We start from the raw sequence: 17,485 nt of genomic DNA on the forward strand, positions 1-17,485 counted from the left end.
ATATATTTTACAAACATTTATGAGACTAATGTTATTTCAAATTTTGTAAAGTTGTTGCTTTTATTCACCAAAATAACCTGAGCACAAATTAATTAATTAATTAATTATTAGTTAATTAATTATTCATTTTTGTTACGCACAATATCAATTATATCTGTTCTATTTCTGTAAATGGTGGTGGATGAGGAGATTATGCCCAAAAATGTGTGAAGCACTTTGAGTGTCAAGAAAAGTGCTATATAAATCTAAGGAATTATTATTATTAAGGATTTATTATACAACCTTGTGATACCTAGAACTAAATTTAAAAAAAATCATAAATTTGTTTTAGACTGTTGATAACGAGAAAATGAGCTTGCTTATGTGAATTAAATGTGAGTTTATATTTATTATTCAGCAAAGAGCAGTGTGCACTTGTTTCAGCACCATGGACAGAGACCAAACTACTCTCGCCTGCAAACCTGAGCAAAACTGAAGAGAAATAATAATAATAATAATAAAAAATCTATAAATTAAAGATGAGAGAGAGAGAGAGAGAGAGAGAGAGAGAGAGAGAGAGAGAGAGAGAGAGAGAGAGACAATAGATGGAAAAAAGCAAGGAAGAAATGCAACAATCTGCTGCACACTCACTGAAAGTGTAATGTGCAGTGTACTTTACAAAGTGTCCTGCTGTCAGTTTGGCAGGACATTTTGCCCTTGTTTTCTCATCCCACAGCACAGGAAATACAAACCTGATAGAGCTAATCGTTTGCGAATGACATGCTTCACATGCTCTCCTCTGCTGCGGCGGCTGCAGCTGCTCTATTAAGCTAGAGGCAAAGAGCAACAGTCCTATTTCATGCATGTGTAACAACACTGTTATTCAACGCCATGACTGAAGGAAAAATGCCTGAACAATGACTGGAAGAGAATAGACTTCCGGGGATTACACAGAGAAAAAAAAAATTAAAAATCACTGCTGCACTATTAACGTTATTGAAATTCCATAAAGCACTGCGCCATCTCCCTCTCGCTCTCTCACACACTCCACACAGTCTTTGTGTTGTTCTACCTCTCTGCAGATCGTAGGACACCTACAACCATAAATCTCAGATGGCTCCAAATGAGAGGACATGCCCTCAGATTTGTCCTTCCACACTGAAATAATTCCCTACTACGAAAGGTAGTAAAAAAACAAAACAAAAAAAACACATCTGTATCATCCTACATCTTATCTGGTTTTAGGCTTGCCTGGCTAGATGAAGTAAGCACAAATCAGCCCAAAAATACATAGAGTGGAACCACCAGCTTAATACTTTAACTACTTTTCTGAGCGATGCTCTTTTGTTTATTGCGTTAACCAATTATAGGTTAACCTTTATGAAAAGGTAAAAATTTTATATTTTGCATGAAAATAGCAAGGAACCCAAAACAGCCATGAGCTGCATCATGATTTTTTTAAATACCCTGGAGTACCATGCAAATACCATATGGTATTCATTATGGTAATGTGTATTGACATTGTCATTACATAACAGCCTATGTGCTGTTACTGTCGTATTTCACATGGACATATAATAACTGCCAAGTTCGGGGTTTAGGACTTTTGCGTATACTAAAATGAAAATGATCAAATCACGTCACTAGTCAAGAGGTACTTTAGATGAACCATACCTTTTTTTCCTAAAATTATAGCTTTCGTTTAGGTTATGTTCTGCTCGCCCTGCTTATCCTTTAGTGTATTTGCATCACATACAACTGAGTGAGAAATTACCGTATAATTAGCTTCCAAAAGCTACCCTACTTCTAACCCAAACTTATGCATTCAAGGTGTCAAACAAACCCACCTCTCGTTAATCCACAAGTGCGCGCGCACCTTGTATCCGCGCGCGTTCTCGCGCGCAGATGACAAAACAGCGAACCGTACACATGTAGCGTTTGATAACGTGAAAGCAATGTACGCACACAATGCGCTTCTTTTAGAAGCCGTCAGCAAACAAAGCAACACCAAAAGAGAAAAGCAGCATTCGCCTACCGTGCACTCTTCCATACATGTCCGCACCGAATATACATCCGTTTCATATTTCTGAACCAAAAGCTCAAACTCTCGGTATTTCTCCTGAGCTCGTCGGTCGTAGCGTTGGTAAGCCTGAACGCACTGGCTGCATCCCGACGCATCAGCCATGTCCAGGCTACAGGTCAAATTGTCCGGACTCGTAAACCCGTAAAACAAATCCAAAAGAGAGTAGGAATTACAAAAAGAAAGATAGAAATCGCTCAGGTTCCACTCGGAGAGGCCCGAGCACACGGCTTCCGCCTCGGCGAAAGTAAAGCAGTTTTTGGAGAGGCTGTCAGGATGACAAGTTTCAAGTCTCCACAGAGGTTTGGTAGAATTGCCTATAAAAATAAGACTCTGCTCTGTCTGATGGCTGGATGAAAGTATATGGTTGGTGTGGTCCAGCCGTTTGTCTCGCGTCCTCGTCAGTTTCGCCTCGGCGCAGAACCACAGATGATCAGAGAGCAAAACGGTGATAAACAAAAGAGAGGCTAAGGACAGTCGCCATCTCTGGGCCCGTTCCGAATCGGTGAATAATGGCTTTTCGTCCTCTCGGGGTGCGAAGCAGATTTTTAAGCCGTCATCTTGCTGCCGACACGTCCAAGCACCCCTGGTCATATTTCAGGAAAGAGCAGCACTGGCCGACTCCACCGCGACGGCTCCTCGATCTGCCACAAAATGCATTGATTTGAAATGTTTTCCTCCGTTCAACAGCGCTCTCGGCAGCTGTATCCGACTCTCTGGGCTAGATGAAGCCGCTCGCGGTCATATCTCCGTTATTCCGCATGGCTCCCCGGAGAAAAAGCGCTTCTGTGTGACAACATGCCTCCTCTGTTCCCGAAGCTCCTGCCTGTGTCCCCGTATCTCCTTAAGGGAAGGCGAGACGCTGAACGAGCTGCTCTTTCCCTATCTGGGCGGATTGCCTTCGATCTTCTCTGCTGTTCATCATCATCATCATCATCATCATCTTGGGTCCTGTGTTAAGTTGCCGCCATGTTCGTCTTGAAACTCTTTTTGGGGAGCTGGGTCATTTGCGTCATCTCCATCCTGGCGCAGTCACACAGATCTACAGACTACGGGCGATGGATACACACGCGTGCGCGCGCCCGCACTCACTCACTCACTCACTCTTACACACGCGCGCACTCACTGGACGTGTCAATGTGAGAGATCACTCATAATAAACGCAAATCTTCCAGTACACGTTTAGAAGCCGGTCGCCCGCCTTGTCCTTCCTCTCGCTCCATTCACCTTCAGCATCCCGTCAAACCGCAATCCGTTCATCACAACACTCGAGCGAAATAAACGACGCAGTGTGGACGTTTAAAGACGCGGTGGCGTTCAATAACAGCATCGTTTTGGCGATGCGTAATTTTCCTTAAATGCGCAAAGACTGAGGAAGAAAAAACATGCGCAACATGTTGCGTGAGGCAGGATCAGCGTGCGACTGAGATGAAACGACATTTGTATGTCTCGTTCATCCCGTTCAGGCTGAAGTTTATTAGTATGCAGCGTGTAACTGTGTGTAAGGAGCCGGGCACAGGAGAGACATCTGGGCGTCAAAGCAGCACGTTGGAAAGCGAGCGCGGAAACGTGAGCCGCGAGTGTGTGTGTAGGAGAGGGAGCAAGAGAGACTGAGAGAGATACAGATACTGTATATTTGTCCTCTAACAGGCTAACCTTTTGCGGCATGGCCCTGTTTGATCCTGCATTTCAAAGCAAACAAAGTGTGCATGCAGTGCACAACCACCACGCGCTAAGCTTCTGCCTTTCTGCCTGTATTTGGGTGCTGAACGTGATGAGCGAGGCGAGGCTGGCATGCAAATCAGTGCTTTTTCATTTCACATCCTCACAAAGTCGCCAAAATACTGTCAGGTTAAATTTCTTGGAGTGCTACCAATGCTTTCCTTAAAATAAATCCCACCCCTTGTGGAGAAATCAAGATGTTTTTTTTTTTTTTTTTTTTACAAAGTAATGCTTTATTATTATTATTATTATTATTATTATTAATAATAATAATAATAATAATAATCATAATATTTTATTGTTTATTATTACTATTATTATTAGTAGTAGTAGTAGTAGTATATTAATACATTACTTTTTATAGTATAATAATGTACAGTAGCAACACTGTCAAATTGAAACTCCCAATAAAAGTCAAAACAAACGGTTAGTTGGTCTATAGCAAAAGTGCTATTTTGCTTATCAATTTTGTTAATCCATAATAAAAGAAATAAATTAGTGTTTCTGTTTTGTCACCATCCTATTAAAAGGATGAACATAAAAAAACTCAACTGTTGCTAAAACATTCACTGTAAAAAGTGCTACACTCACAAAGTTGGTTCTATCTACTTTAAATAATTGCAATCTAGTTAATTTTATTTGTTTTATACCAAAAAAATAAAATTTGCTTCCTCTTTACTTAAAATATATCAGTTTTTATATAACTGTATATTTTAAATAAAACTAATGCAATTTATTTGAGTAGATTTTTGTACGTGGTTATTGTGTAGAATAAATGTTATAAAAGTGAGTTGACACAGACAATTTATTAGAGCAGCTGTCGATGTGGGCAGGTGTTCATAAAACGTGATTTTAATAGTTTGGCGTGACTCCTTTTTCATTGCCCGGGATTTAGCAGGCAGACGCAGCTTCTGCAATGGTCGACATTAACTGCTCCCAGCAGCGGATCTGATTAACACAGTAAGTTGCAAATTTAGCCGAATGATAATTGTAAAGTCATGCAAAACTGCTGTCTTCGCTAGGCAGGTGAGGTTTTAGCTTTGTAAATTGTACTGTAGCCTCAGGTACGTTAACAGTTAGACTGCTCTCACATGGAAAGCTAAGTTGGCTAACGCTAACCAACGCTAGTTTATACTAACGATTAAAAGTGATATTATTGAGAAAAATAGTGAAAGTAGTTTTAAAACACTTAGTAGGTAAAACTAACGTTGCAGAACCGATTAACAAGGTCACTGGTGGGCGGTCGGGGTGTGGGGGTTCAGTTTGTTAGCGCTAACTTAGCTAAAGTTAGCTCACCTAAGTTATAGCAGCACATTAAGGATGGATATTAAATTCAGAAACGTATGCAACAGTTAAGTAGTTTGTGTTTAACGTAAGAGAAAGTATAACTTAAAGTTTGTGTTTTAGAGATTTAGTCCATAAGTTTTTTAATGCTGCATAGTGAATAAATTACAGATTTACAATTTATTTTAACTTAAATTACATTTACTACTGATGTTTACAGAACCATTTAAACTGTATGCACCTCATTCTAAAATGCATGTTCTTGGTCTTTAGATACCAAAGTGATTTTGTTACCTGTGGATCTTCAAACTTCACATCCAGGTAAGAAAAACATTAGATACAATTACAGCTATAATTATTTGCAGGTAAGTAAAACATTGGTAAAATTGCAAACAATAGTGGGCTCCATAGAATTAACTTACATTTGATATCTGAAGATTTTTTTTATGTGTGCAACAGTAAAAACAGTATAAAAATATCCTAATGCAGTTTCTTATTATCTGTCAGTCTTTCAATAAAGCTAACTGATAATACTGAATCACTGAACTGTCATTTGCCAGTGACATTAAATTTGAAGAAAAAGTCAATTAAATGTAGCTTTAGCAAAAATTTAATGTAAACCTTAATGTAATGTGTAAAATGGCAATGTATTTATTTATTTATTTAATAAAATTTGTATTATGACGTGCAAAGTTTGGTGCAAAATGAAGATGACAATTAAATTATAGAATTTGTATTCTATAATTTTCTTATAGCCGTTTTTAAACAGTTCTAATATCTAAATTAAATACACATTCTTATGCTTTATAAGTTGCCAAAATAAACAAAAAATGTAATACCTAAATTTTAACAATTCTGTGATTGACAGGAAACCACAATGACATGCACTGTTACACTGAGTAAAATCACAGTTTTCTTTAAAATTTGATAACTAAAAACACCTGGAATAATGTAATTACACAACCTCTATAACCTTTTTTTATTTTTTAAATAAAAGTTAGGTAATTTTAACTAAGGTAATTTTTAACTGATAAACTAAGGTGTTTCATCCATGCATCATTCTCACTGGACTTTTGTAACTTCACTTGTAGTTATTTTCTATTTAGTATTTACCTATTTAATGTTGTTTGGTAGCAACCACCTGAACTCCTGTTTTTTTTTGTCTCTACCAATAGAGTTGTGAGGAATCAGAGGTGCATGCGGCTGCCCACGGGAAAAATTTGCCATCAGCCCAACACAGTTTGGATTATCATAGGACTGTCAGAGGTTTGCCAAACCTGTCAAATGCATGATGGCTCCTGTTTGGACTTACCGATGTCCTCGACTTCAAGTATCCATCAAAACTGTATACATTTAAGATGTATTAGAGACTCTTTGTGGGACTGGACATTATGCATCCAAAATCTTCATCAAAATATGCAAATCTCCTCACTGAGTTGCCTTGGATGATTTCTCAATAGGATCTGGTATTATTAATGTTTTTATTTATGTATTGTGTACGTGTAGCCACATTAATGGCCTATTTTGTAGTCACTATTAAAAGGAACATTGATTGATATTGAATACATGTTATGGTCTTTAATCCATCTTCCCATTCTTATTTAATTGTTATTGACAGGAAAGTCTGTTTATCTGTGTTTACTAGTGTATATTGTGCTTACAATATAGAAACGCCGATTTATTTTCTGAGGTTACAGCCAGAAGTCAATTAAATTCGTTTTAAATGACATATGCATGGTTAATTTTATTTAGATCATTAAGTTCATAATACTTAATTAAAATGAGTACAGTCAACATATAGCAATGTATAAGTAAGTTAAGTTTAACAAAAAAAGTAAGTTTATCTGATTTAAGTAATTTTAGAAATATTATTTGGCTCAACTTAATTTTATTGCATTTGTTTTAAGCAATGTTTTAGTGTTTAAAATACTTAAAAAAGGCTGGAAGTTGAATCAACCTAAAACGTCCGATGCAACCACTTGCCTCACTTTTTATAAGTTAGATCTAAGTAACATTTTTTACAGTGTTGTTGCTTTATTATTAGATTTGCATTAAAACAAAATCGCAATTTAGTATTTAGTTACAACTATTTATGTACTAACTATATATGTCACAAGATCAACAGATTTCATCTAACATTTATAGGTTCAAATACAGTGTGAAAATAAATAGAAGGATTTGATTATAACTTATAGGAAACAAATAATAAAGGTAGCTAAAGATTTGAGATCTCCAAAGCCTCAGGCAAAAGCCCCCAGAGCTACAGAGCAGAGCCTGTAAGCACCATATTCAACCTTGTGTGAATGCATACATGACTGACAGAATCAATGTATGTTCAGTAGACTGCCCTGTCAATACAACAGATCATTTAGATATATTTATAAACTTAAAATAGTGCTACCAGCATCAGTTCAATCTAAAACAATGCTCAAAATTCTTTCATGATTTAGTAACTCTTGTTATGTTCTATATTACTTTAAATTCTTCGTTTTGTTAAAGGGTTACGAAACCCTTGAGTACTTTTTTTTTTTTTTTGAGATTTTAAAAGATTTGTGTGTGTTGAGCATCAGTTAAGACAATGATAGCACCTGTTAGCTTTAATTGTGGGAAAAACTGGATAATTTTGAGCTTTTGTCAGCTAATTTCAGCTTCCTGGTTTAAAATGATTTTTGGGGCAGGATGAAATGGGCGACGTAGCACAGAACTGCAAGTGCAAAGATGACGCGTCAATTTCCGATTATTATTCATAGCAGAGTTTTCTTATCCTATGAGAAGAGATGGCTTCTTAATTATTCATGACTGCATGTGCTTTCCGAAGGCAACCTGCTAGTGCCAAGCTTTGAGACACGGTCCCACGTCAATATATATATATATATATATATATATATATATATATATATATATATATCAATATATAAAATTCACTAATGTTGATCCTGGACCATCTATTAATTAAAGTCAATAATGTTAATCCTGGACCATCGTTATTTAAATTCCCTAATGTTGATCCTGGACCATCAAGTAATTAAAGTCACTAATGTTGATCCTGGACCATCATTATATAATTTCACTAACGTTGATCCTGGACCCTCTACAAATTAAAGTCAATAATGTTGATCCTGAACCACCAATATATAAATTCACTAATGTCAATCCTGGACCATCACTATAAAAATTCACTTATGTTGATCCTGGACCATCAATATATAAATTCATCAATGTCGAACCCGGACCATTAATATATAAATTCACTAATGTTGATCCTGGACCATCAACATAGAAATTCACTAATGTCGATCCTGGACCATCAATTTATAAATTCAATAATGTTGATCCTGGAACATCAAATATATTAATTCACTAATGTTGATCCTGGACCATCAATATATAAATTCACTATTGTTGATCCTGGACCATCATTATATAAATTCACTAATGTTGATCCTGGACCATCATTATATAAACTCACTAATGTTGATCCTGGACCATCAATATATAAATTCACTAATGGCAATCCTGGACCATCAATATATAAATTCACTAATGTCGATCCTGGACCAACAATATATAAATTCACTAATGTCGATCCTGGACCATCAATATATAAATTCACTAATGTTGATCCTGGACCATCAATATATAAATTCACTAATGTTTATCCTGGACCATCAATATATAAATTCACTAATGTTGATCTTGGACCCTCGATATATATAAATTCACTAATGTTGATCCTAAGACCATCAATATATAAATTCACTAATGTTGATCTTGGACCCTCGATATATATAAATTCACAAATGTTGATCCTGGACCATCAATATATAAATTCACTAATGTTGATCCTGGACCATCAATATATAAATTCACTAATGTTGATCCTGGACCATCAATATATAAATTCACTAATGTTGATCTTGGACCCTCGATATATATAAATTCACTAATGTTGATCCTGGACCATCATTATATAAATTCACTAATGTTGATCCTCGACCATCAATTTATAAATTCACTAATGTTGATCCTGGACCATCATTATATATATTCACTAATGTTGATCCTAGACCATCAATTTATAGATTCACTAATGTTGATCCTAAGACCATTATTATATAATTTCACTAATGTTGATCCTCGACCATCAATTTATAAATTCACTAATGTTGATCCTGGACCATCAATACATAAATTCACTAATGTGATCCTGGACCATCATTATATAAATTCACTAATGTTGATCTTGGACCCTCGATATATATAAATTCACTAATGTTGATCCTGGACCATCATTATATAAATTCACTAATGTTGATCCTCGACCATCAATTTATAAATTCACTAATGTTGATCCTGGACCATCATTATATATATTCACTAATGTTGATCCTAGACCATCAATTTATAGATTCACTAATGTTGATCCTAAGACCATCAATATATAATTTTACTAATGTTGATCCTCGACCATCAATTTATAAATTCACTAATGTTGATCCTGGACCATCAATATATAATTTCACTAATGTTGATCCTGGACCATCAATATATAATTTCACTAATGTTGATCCTCGACCATCGATATATGAATTCACTAATGTTGATCCTGGAACATCAGTATATAAATTCACTTATGTTGATCCTGGACTCTTGATATATAAAATTTACTAATGATAATCCTGGACCATGATTATATAAATTCACTAATGTTGATCCTGGACCATCAATATATAATTTCACTAATGTTGATCCTAAGACCATCAATGTATGTATTCACTAATGTTGATCCTGGACCATCAATATATAAATTCATTATTGTTGATTCTGGAACATCAATATATAAATTAACTTATGTTGATCCTGGACCATCAATGATTATATTCACTAATGTTGATCCTGGACCATCATTATATAAATTCACTAATATTGGCGCTGGACCATTAATATATAAAATTTACTAATGTTGATCCTGGACCATCAAAATATAAATTCACTAATGTTGATCCTGGACCATAAATATATAAATTCACTAATGTTGATCCTGGACCATCAATATATAAACTCACTAATGTTGATCCTGTACCATCAATATATAAACTCACTAATGTTGATCCTGGACCCTTGATATATAAAATTCCCTAATGTTGATCCTGGACCATTAATATATAAATACACTAATGTTGATCCTGCACCATGAATATACAAATTCATGTATGTCGATCCTGGACCATCATTATATAAATTCACTAATGTTGATCCTGGACCATCAATATATAAAATTATTAATGTTGATCCTGAACCATCAATTTATAAATTCACTAATGTTGATCCTGAACCATCAATATATAATTTCACTAATGTTGATCCTCGACCATCAATTTATAAATTCACTAATGTTGATCCTGGACCATCAATATATAAATTCACTAATGTTGATCCTCGACCATAAATATATAAATTCACTAATGTTGATCCTGGACCATCATTATATATATTCACTAATGTTGATCCGGGACCATCAATATATAATTTCACTAATGTTTATCCTCGACCATCGATATATGAATTCACTAATGTTGATCCTGGAACATCAATATATAAATTCACTTATGTTGATCCTGGACTCTTGATATATAACATTTACTAATGATAATCCTGGACCATGAATATATAATTTCACTAATGTTGATCCTAAGACCATCAATGTATGTATTCACTAATGTTGATCCTGGACCATAAATATATAAATTCACTAATGTCGATCCTAAGACCATCAATATATAAATTCACCAATGTTGATCCTGGACCATTAATATATAAATTCACTAATGTTAATCCTGGACCATCTATATATAAACTCACTAATGTTGATCCTGGACCACTAATATATAAATACACTAATGTTGATCCTGCACCATGAATATACAAATTCACGTATGTCGATCCTGGACCATCATTATAAAAATTCACTAATGTTGATTCTGGACCATCAATATATAAATTCACTAATGTTCATCCTGGACCATCAATATATAAAATTATTAATGTTGATCCTGAACCATCAATGTATAAATTCACTAATGTTGATCCTGGACCATCAATATATAAATTCACTAATGTTGATCCTGGACCATCAATATATAAACTCACTAATGTTGATCCTGGACCATCAATAAATAAATTCACTAATGTTGATCCTGGACCATCAATATATAATATTACTAATGTTGATCCTGGACCATCGATATACAAAATTATTAATGTTGATCCTGGACCATCAATGTATAAATTCACTAATGTTGATCCTGGACCATCAATATATAAATTTATTAATGTTGATCCTGGACCATCAATATATAAATTCACTAATGTTGATCCTGGACCATCAATATATAAATTTATTAATGTTGATCCTGGACCATCAATATATAAATTCACTAATGTTGATCCTGGACCATCAATATATAAATTTATTAATGTTGATCCTGGACCATCAATATATAAATTCACTAATGTTCATCCTGGACCATCAATATATAAAATTATTAATGTTGATCCTGGACCATCAATGTACAAATTCACTAATGTTGATCCTGGACCATCAATATATAAAATTATTAATGTTGATCCTGGACCATCAATGTATAAATTCACTAATGTTGATCCTGGACCATCAATGTATAAATTCACTAATGTTGATCCTGGACCATCAGTATATAAATTCACTAATGTTGATCCTGGACCATCAATATATAAATTCACTAATGTTGATCCTGGACCATCAATATATAAATTCACTAATGTTGATCCTGGACCATCAATATACAAAATTATTAATGTTGATCCTGGACCATCAATGTAAAAATTCACTAATGTTGATCCTGGACCATCAGTATATAAATTCAATAATGTTGATCCTGCACCATCAATATATAAATTCACTAATGTCGATCATAAGACCATCAATATATAAATTCACCAATGTTGATCCTGGACCATCAATATATAAACTCACTAATGATGATCCTGGACCCTCGATAAATAAATTCACTAATGTTGATCCTGGACCATCAATGTATAAATTCACTAATGTTGATCCTGGACCATCAATGTATAAATTCACTAATGTTGATCCTGGACCATTAGTATATAAATTCACTAATGTTGATCCCGGACCATCAATATATAAATTCACTAATGTTGATCCTGGACCATCAATATATAAATTCACTAATGTTGATCCTGGACCATCAATATATAATATTACTAATGTTGATCCTGGACCATCAATATACAAAATTATTAATGTTGATCCTGGACCATCAATGTATAAATTCACTAATGTTGATCCTGGAACATCAATATATAAATTCACTAATGTCGATCATAAGACCATCAATATATAAATTCACCAATGTTGATCCTGGACCATCAATATATAAACTCACTAATGATGATCCTGGACCCTCGATAAATAAATTCACTAATTTTGATCCTGGACCATCAATATATAAAATTATAATGTTGATCCTGGACCATCAATGTATAAACTCACTAATGTTGATCCTGGACCCTTGATATATAAAATTCACTAATGTTGATCCTGGACCATGAATATACAAATTCACGTATGTCGATCCTGGACCATCATTATAAAAATTCACTAATGTTGATCCTGGACCATCAATATATAAATTCACTAATGTTGATCCTGGACCATCAATGTATAAATTTACTAATGTTGATCCTGGACCATCAATGTATAAATTTACTAATGTTGATCCTGGACCATCAATATATAAAATTATTAATGTTGATCCTGGACCATCAATGTACAAATTCAGTAATGTTGATCCTGGACCATCAATATATAAAATTATTAATGTTGATCCTGAACCATCAATGTATAAATTCACTAATGTTGATCCTGGACCATCAATATATAAATTCACTAATGTTGATCCTGGACCATCAATATATAAAATTATTAATGTTGATCCTGGACCATCAATGTACAAATTCACTAATGTTGATCCTGGACCATCAATATATAAAATTATTAATGTTGATCCTGGACCATCAATGTATAAATTCACTAATGTTGATCCTGGACCATCAATGTATAAATTCACTAATGTTGATCCTGGACCATCAATATATAAATTCACTAATGTTGATCCTGGACCATCAATACATAAATTTATTAATGTTGATCCTGGACCATCAATATATAAATTCACCAATGTTGATCCTGGACCATCAATATATAACCTCACTAATAATGATCCTGGACCCTCAATATATAAAATTATTAATGTTGATCCTGGACCATCAATATATAAACTCACTAATGTTGATCCTGGACCCTTGATATATAAATATCACTAATGTTGATCCTGGACCATTAATATATAATTTCACTAATGTCGATCCTGGACCATCATTATATAAATTCACTAATGTTGATCCTGGACCATCAATATATAAATTCACTAATGTTGATCCTGGACCATCAATATATAAATTCACTAATGTTGATCCTGGACCATAAATGTATAAATTTACTAATGTTGATCCTGGACCATCAATGTATAAATTCACTAATGTTGATCCTGGACCATCAGTATATAAATTCACTAATGTTGATCCTGGACCATCAATATATAAATTCACTAATGTTGATCCTGGACCATCAATATATAAATTCACTAATGTTGATCCTGGACCATCAATACATAAATTTATTAATGTTGATCCTGGACCATCAATACATAAATTTATTAATGTTGATCCTGGACCATCAATATATAAATTCACTAATGTCGATCCTAAGACCATCAATATATAAATTCACCAATGTTGATCCTGGACCATCAATATATAAACTCACTAATGATGATCCTGGACCCTCGATAAATAAATTCACTAATGTTGATCCTGGACCATCAATATATAAAATTATTAATGTTGATCCTGGACCATTAATATATAATTTCACTAATGTTGATCCTGGACCATGAATATACAAATTCAGGTATGTCGATCCTGGACCATCATTATATAAATTCACTAATGTTGATCCTGGACCATCAATATATAAATTCACTAATGTTGATCCTGGACCATCAATATATAAATTCACTAATGTTGATCCTGGACCATCAATGTATAAATTCACTAATGTTGATCCTGGACCATCAATATATAAATTCACTAATGTTGATCCTGGACCATCAATGTATAAATTCACTAATGTTGATCCTGGACCATCAATATATAAATTCACTAATGTTGATCCTGGACCATCAATATATAAGTTCACTAATGTTGATCCTGAACCTTCGATAAATAAATTCAGTAATGTTGATCCTGGACCATCAATATATAAATTCACTAATGTTGATCCTGGACCATCAATATATAAAATTATTAATGTTGATCCTGGACCATCAATGTATAAATTCACTAATGTTGATCCTGGACCATCAATATATAAAATTATTAATGTTGATCCTGGACCATCAATAAATAAATTTACTAATGTTGATCCTGGACCATCAGTATATAAATTCACTAATGTTGATCCTGGACCATCAAGTAATTAAAGTCACTAATGTTGATCCTGGACCATCTATATATAAATTTACTAATGTTGATCCTGGACCATCAATGTATAAATTCACTAATGATGATCCTGGACCATCAATATATAAAATTATTAATGTTGATCCTGGACCATATAAGTATAAATTCATTAATGTTGATCCTGGACCATCAGTATATAAATTCACTAATGTTGATCCTGGACCATCAATATATAAATTCACTAATGTTGATCCTGGACCATCAATATATAAATTCACTAATGTTGATCCTGGACCATCAATATATAAATTCACTAATGTTGATCTGGACCATCAATATATAAATTCACTAATGTCGATCCTGGACCATCAATATATAAATTCACTAATGTTGATCCTGGACCATCAATATATAAATTCACTAATGTTGATCCTGGACCATCAATATATAAATTCACTAATGTTGATCCTGGACCATCAATGTATAAATTCACTAATGTTGATCCTGGACCATCAATATATAAATTCACTAATGTTGATCCTGGACCATCAATATATAAAATTATTAATGTTAATCCTGGACCATCAATGTATAAATTCACTAATGTTGATCCTGGACCATCAATATATAAAATTATTAATGTTGATCCTGGACCATCAATATATAAATTTACTAATGTTGATCCTGGACCATCAATGTATAAATTCACTAATGTTGATCCTGGACCATCAGTATATAAATTCACTAATGTTGATCCTGGACCATCAAGTAATTAAAGTCACTAATGTTGATCCTGGACCATCAATATATAAATTTACTAATGTTGATCATGGACCATCAATGTATAAATTCACTAATGTTGATCCTGGACCATCAATATATAAATTCACTAATGTTGATCCTGGACCATCAATGTATAAATTCACTAATGTTGATCCTGGACCATCAATATATAAATTCACTAATGTTGATACTGGACCATCAATATATAAAATTATTAATGTTGATCCTGGACCATCAATGTATAAATTCACTAATGTTGATCCTGGACCATCAGTATATAAATTCACTAATGTTGATCCTGGACCATCAAGTAATTAAAGTCACTAATGTTGATCCTGGACCATCAATATATAAATTCACTAATGTTGATCCTGGACCATCAATATATAAATTTACTAATGTTGATCATGGACCATCAATGTATAAATTCACTAATGTTGATCCTGGACCATCAATATATAAATTCACTAATGTTGATCCTGGACCATCAATGTATAAATTCACTAATGTTGATCCTGGACCATCAATATATAAATTCACTAATGTTGATACTGGACCATCAATATATAAAATTATTAATGTTGATCCTGGACCATCAATGTATAAATTCACTAATGTTGATCCTGGACCATCAGTATATAAATTCACTAATGTTGATCCTGGACCATCAAGTAATTAAAGTCACTAATGTTGATCCTGGACCATCAATATATAAATTCACTAATGTTGATCCTGGACCATCAATATATAAATTTACTAATGTTGATCCTGGACCATCAATATATAAATTCACTAATGTTGATCCTGGACCATCAATATATAAGTTCACTAATGTTGATCCTGGACCATCAATATATAAATTCACTAATGTTGATCCTGGACCATCAATGTATAAATTCACTAATGTTGATCCTGGACCATCAATATATAAATTCACTAATGTTGATCCTGGACCATCAATGTATAAATTCACTAATGTTGATCCTGGACCATCAATATATAAATTCACTAATGTTGATCCTGGACCATCAATATATAAATTCACTAATGTTGATCGTGGACCATCAATATATAAAATTATTAATGTTGATCCTAAGACCATCAATGTATAAATTCACTAATGATGATCCTGGACCATCAATATATAAAATTATTAATGTTGATCCTGGACCATCAATACATAAATTTACTAATGTTGATCCTGGACCATCAATGTATAAATTCACTAATGTTGATCCTGGACCATCAGTATATAAATTCACTAATGTTGATCCTGGACCATCAATATATAAATTCACTAATGTTGATCCTGGACCATCAATATATAAATTCACTAATGTTGATCCTGGACCATCAATATATAAATTCACTAATGTTGATCCTGGACCATCAATATATAAATTCACTAATGTTGATCCTGGACCATCATTATATAAATTCACTAATGTTGATCCTGGACCATCAATATATAAATTCACTAATGTCGATCCTGGACCATCAATATATAAATTCACAAATGTTGATCCTGGACCATCAATATATAAATTCACTAATGTTGATCCTGGACCATCAATATATAAATTCACTAATGTTGATCCTGGACCCTCGATATATAAATTCACTAATGTTGATCCTGGACCATCAATATATAAATTCAATAATATCGGTCCTGGACCATTATTATATAAATTCACTAATGTCGATCCTGGACCATGAATATATAAATTCACTAATGTTGATCCAGGACCATCAATATATAAATTTACTAATTTTGATCCTGGACCATCAATATATAAACTCACTAATGTTGATCCTGGACCATCAATATATAAACTCACCAATGATGATCCTGGACCATCAATATATAAATGTACTAATGTTGATCCTGGACCATCAATATATAAATTCACTAATGTTGATCCTGGACCATCAATATATAAATTCACTAATGTTGATCCTGGACCATCAGTATATAAAATTCACTAATGTTAATCCTGGACCATCAATATATAAATTCACTACTGTTGATCCTGGACCATCAATATATAAATT

General features: G+C 33.6%; 1 protein-coding gene and 1 long non-coding RNA gene across 2 annotated transcripts in view; one reads left to right on the plus strand and one right to left on the minus strand.

Moving 5' to 3' along the window:
• The window catches only part of nalf1b (NALCN channel auxiliary factor 1b), a 224,416-nt gene extending 221,313 nt beyond the window's left edge, over positions 1 to 3,103 (minus strand). The window contains exon 1 of the mRNA XM_087267467.1: positions 2,015 to 3,103. Coding sequence (XP_087123593.1) covers positions 2,015 to 2,653 — 639 coding nt within the window. The 5' untranslated portion in view covers positions 2,654 to 3,103. The remainder of the gene's footprint in view (positions 1 to 2,014) is intronic.
• Positions 3,104 to 4,333: 1,230 nt separating this feature from the next.
• LOC147842240 (uncharacterized) overlaps positions 4,334 to 17,485 on the plus strand; it is a 1,176,585-nt gene continuing 1,163,433 nt past the window's right edge. Inside the window, exons 1-2 of the long non-coding RNA XR_015499110.1 lie at positions 4,334 to 5,386; positions 6,241 to 7,088. This is a non-coding gene — a long non-coding RNA (uncharacterized LOC147842240). The remainder of the gene's footprint in view (positions 5,387 to 6,240; positions 7,089 to 17,485) is intronic.

This window comes from Danio rerio, chromosome 9 (assembly GCF_052040795.2).
Source record: "Danio rerio strain M-AB ecotype USA chromosome 9, GRCz13ab, whole genome shotgun sequence".
NCBI lineage: Eukaryota > Metazoa > Chordata > Actinopteri > Cypriniformes > Danionidae > Danio > Danio rerio.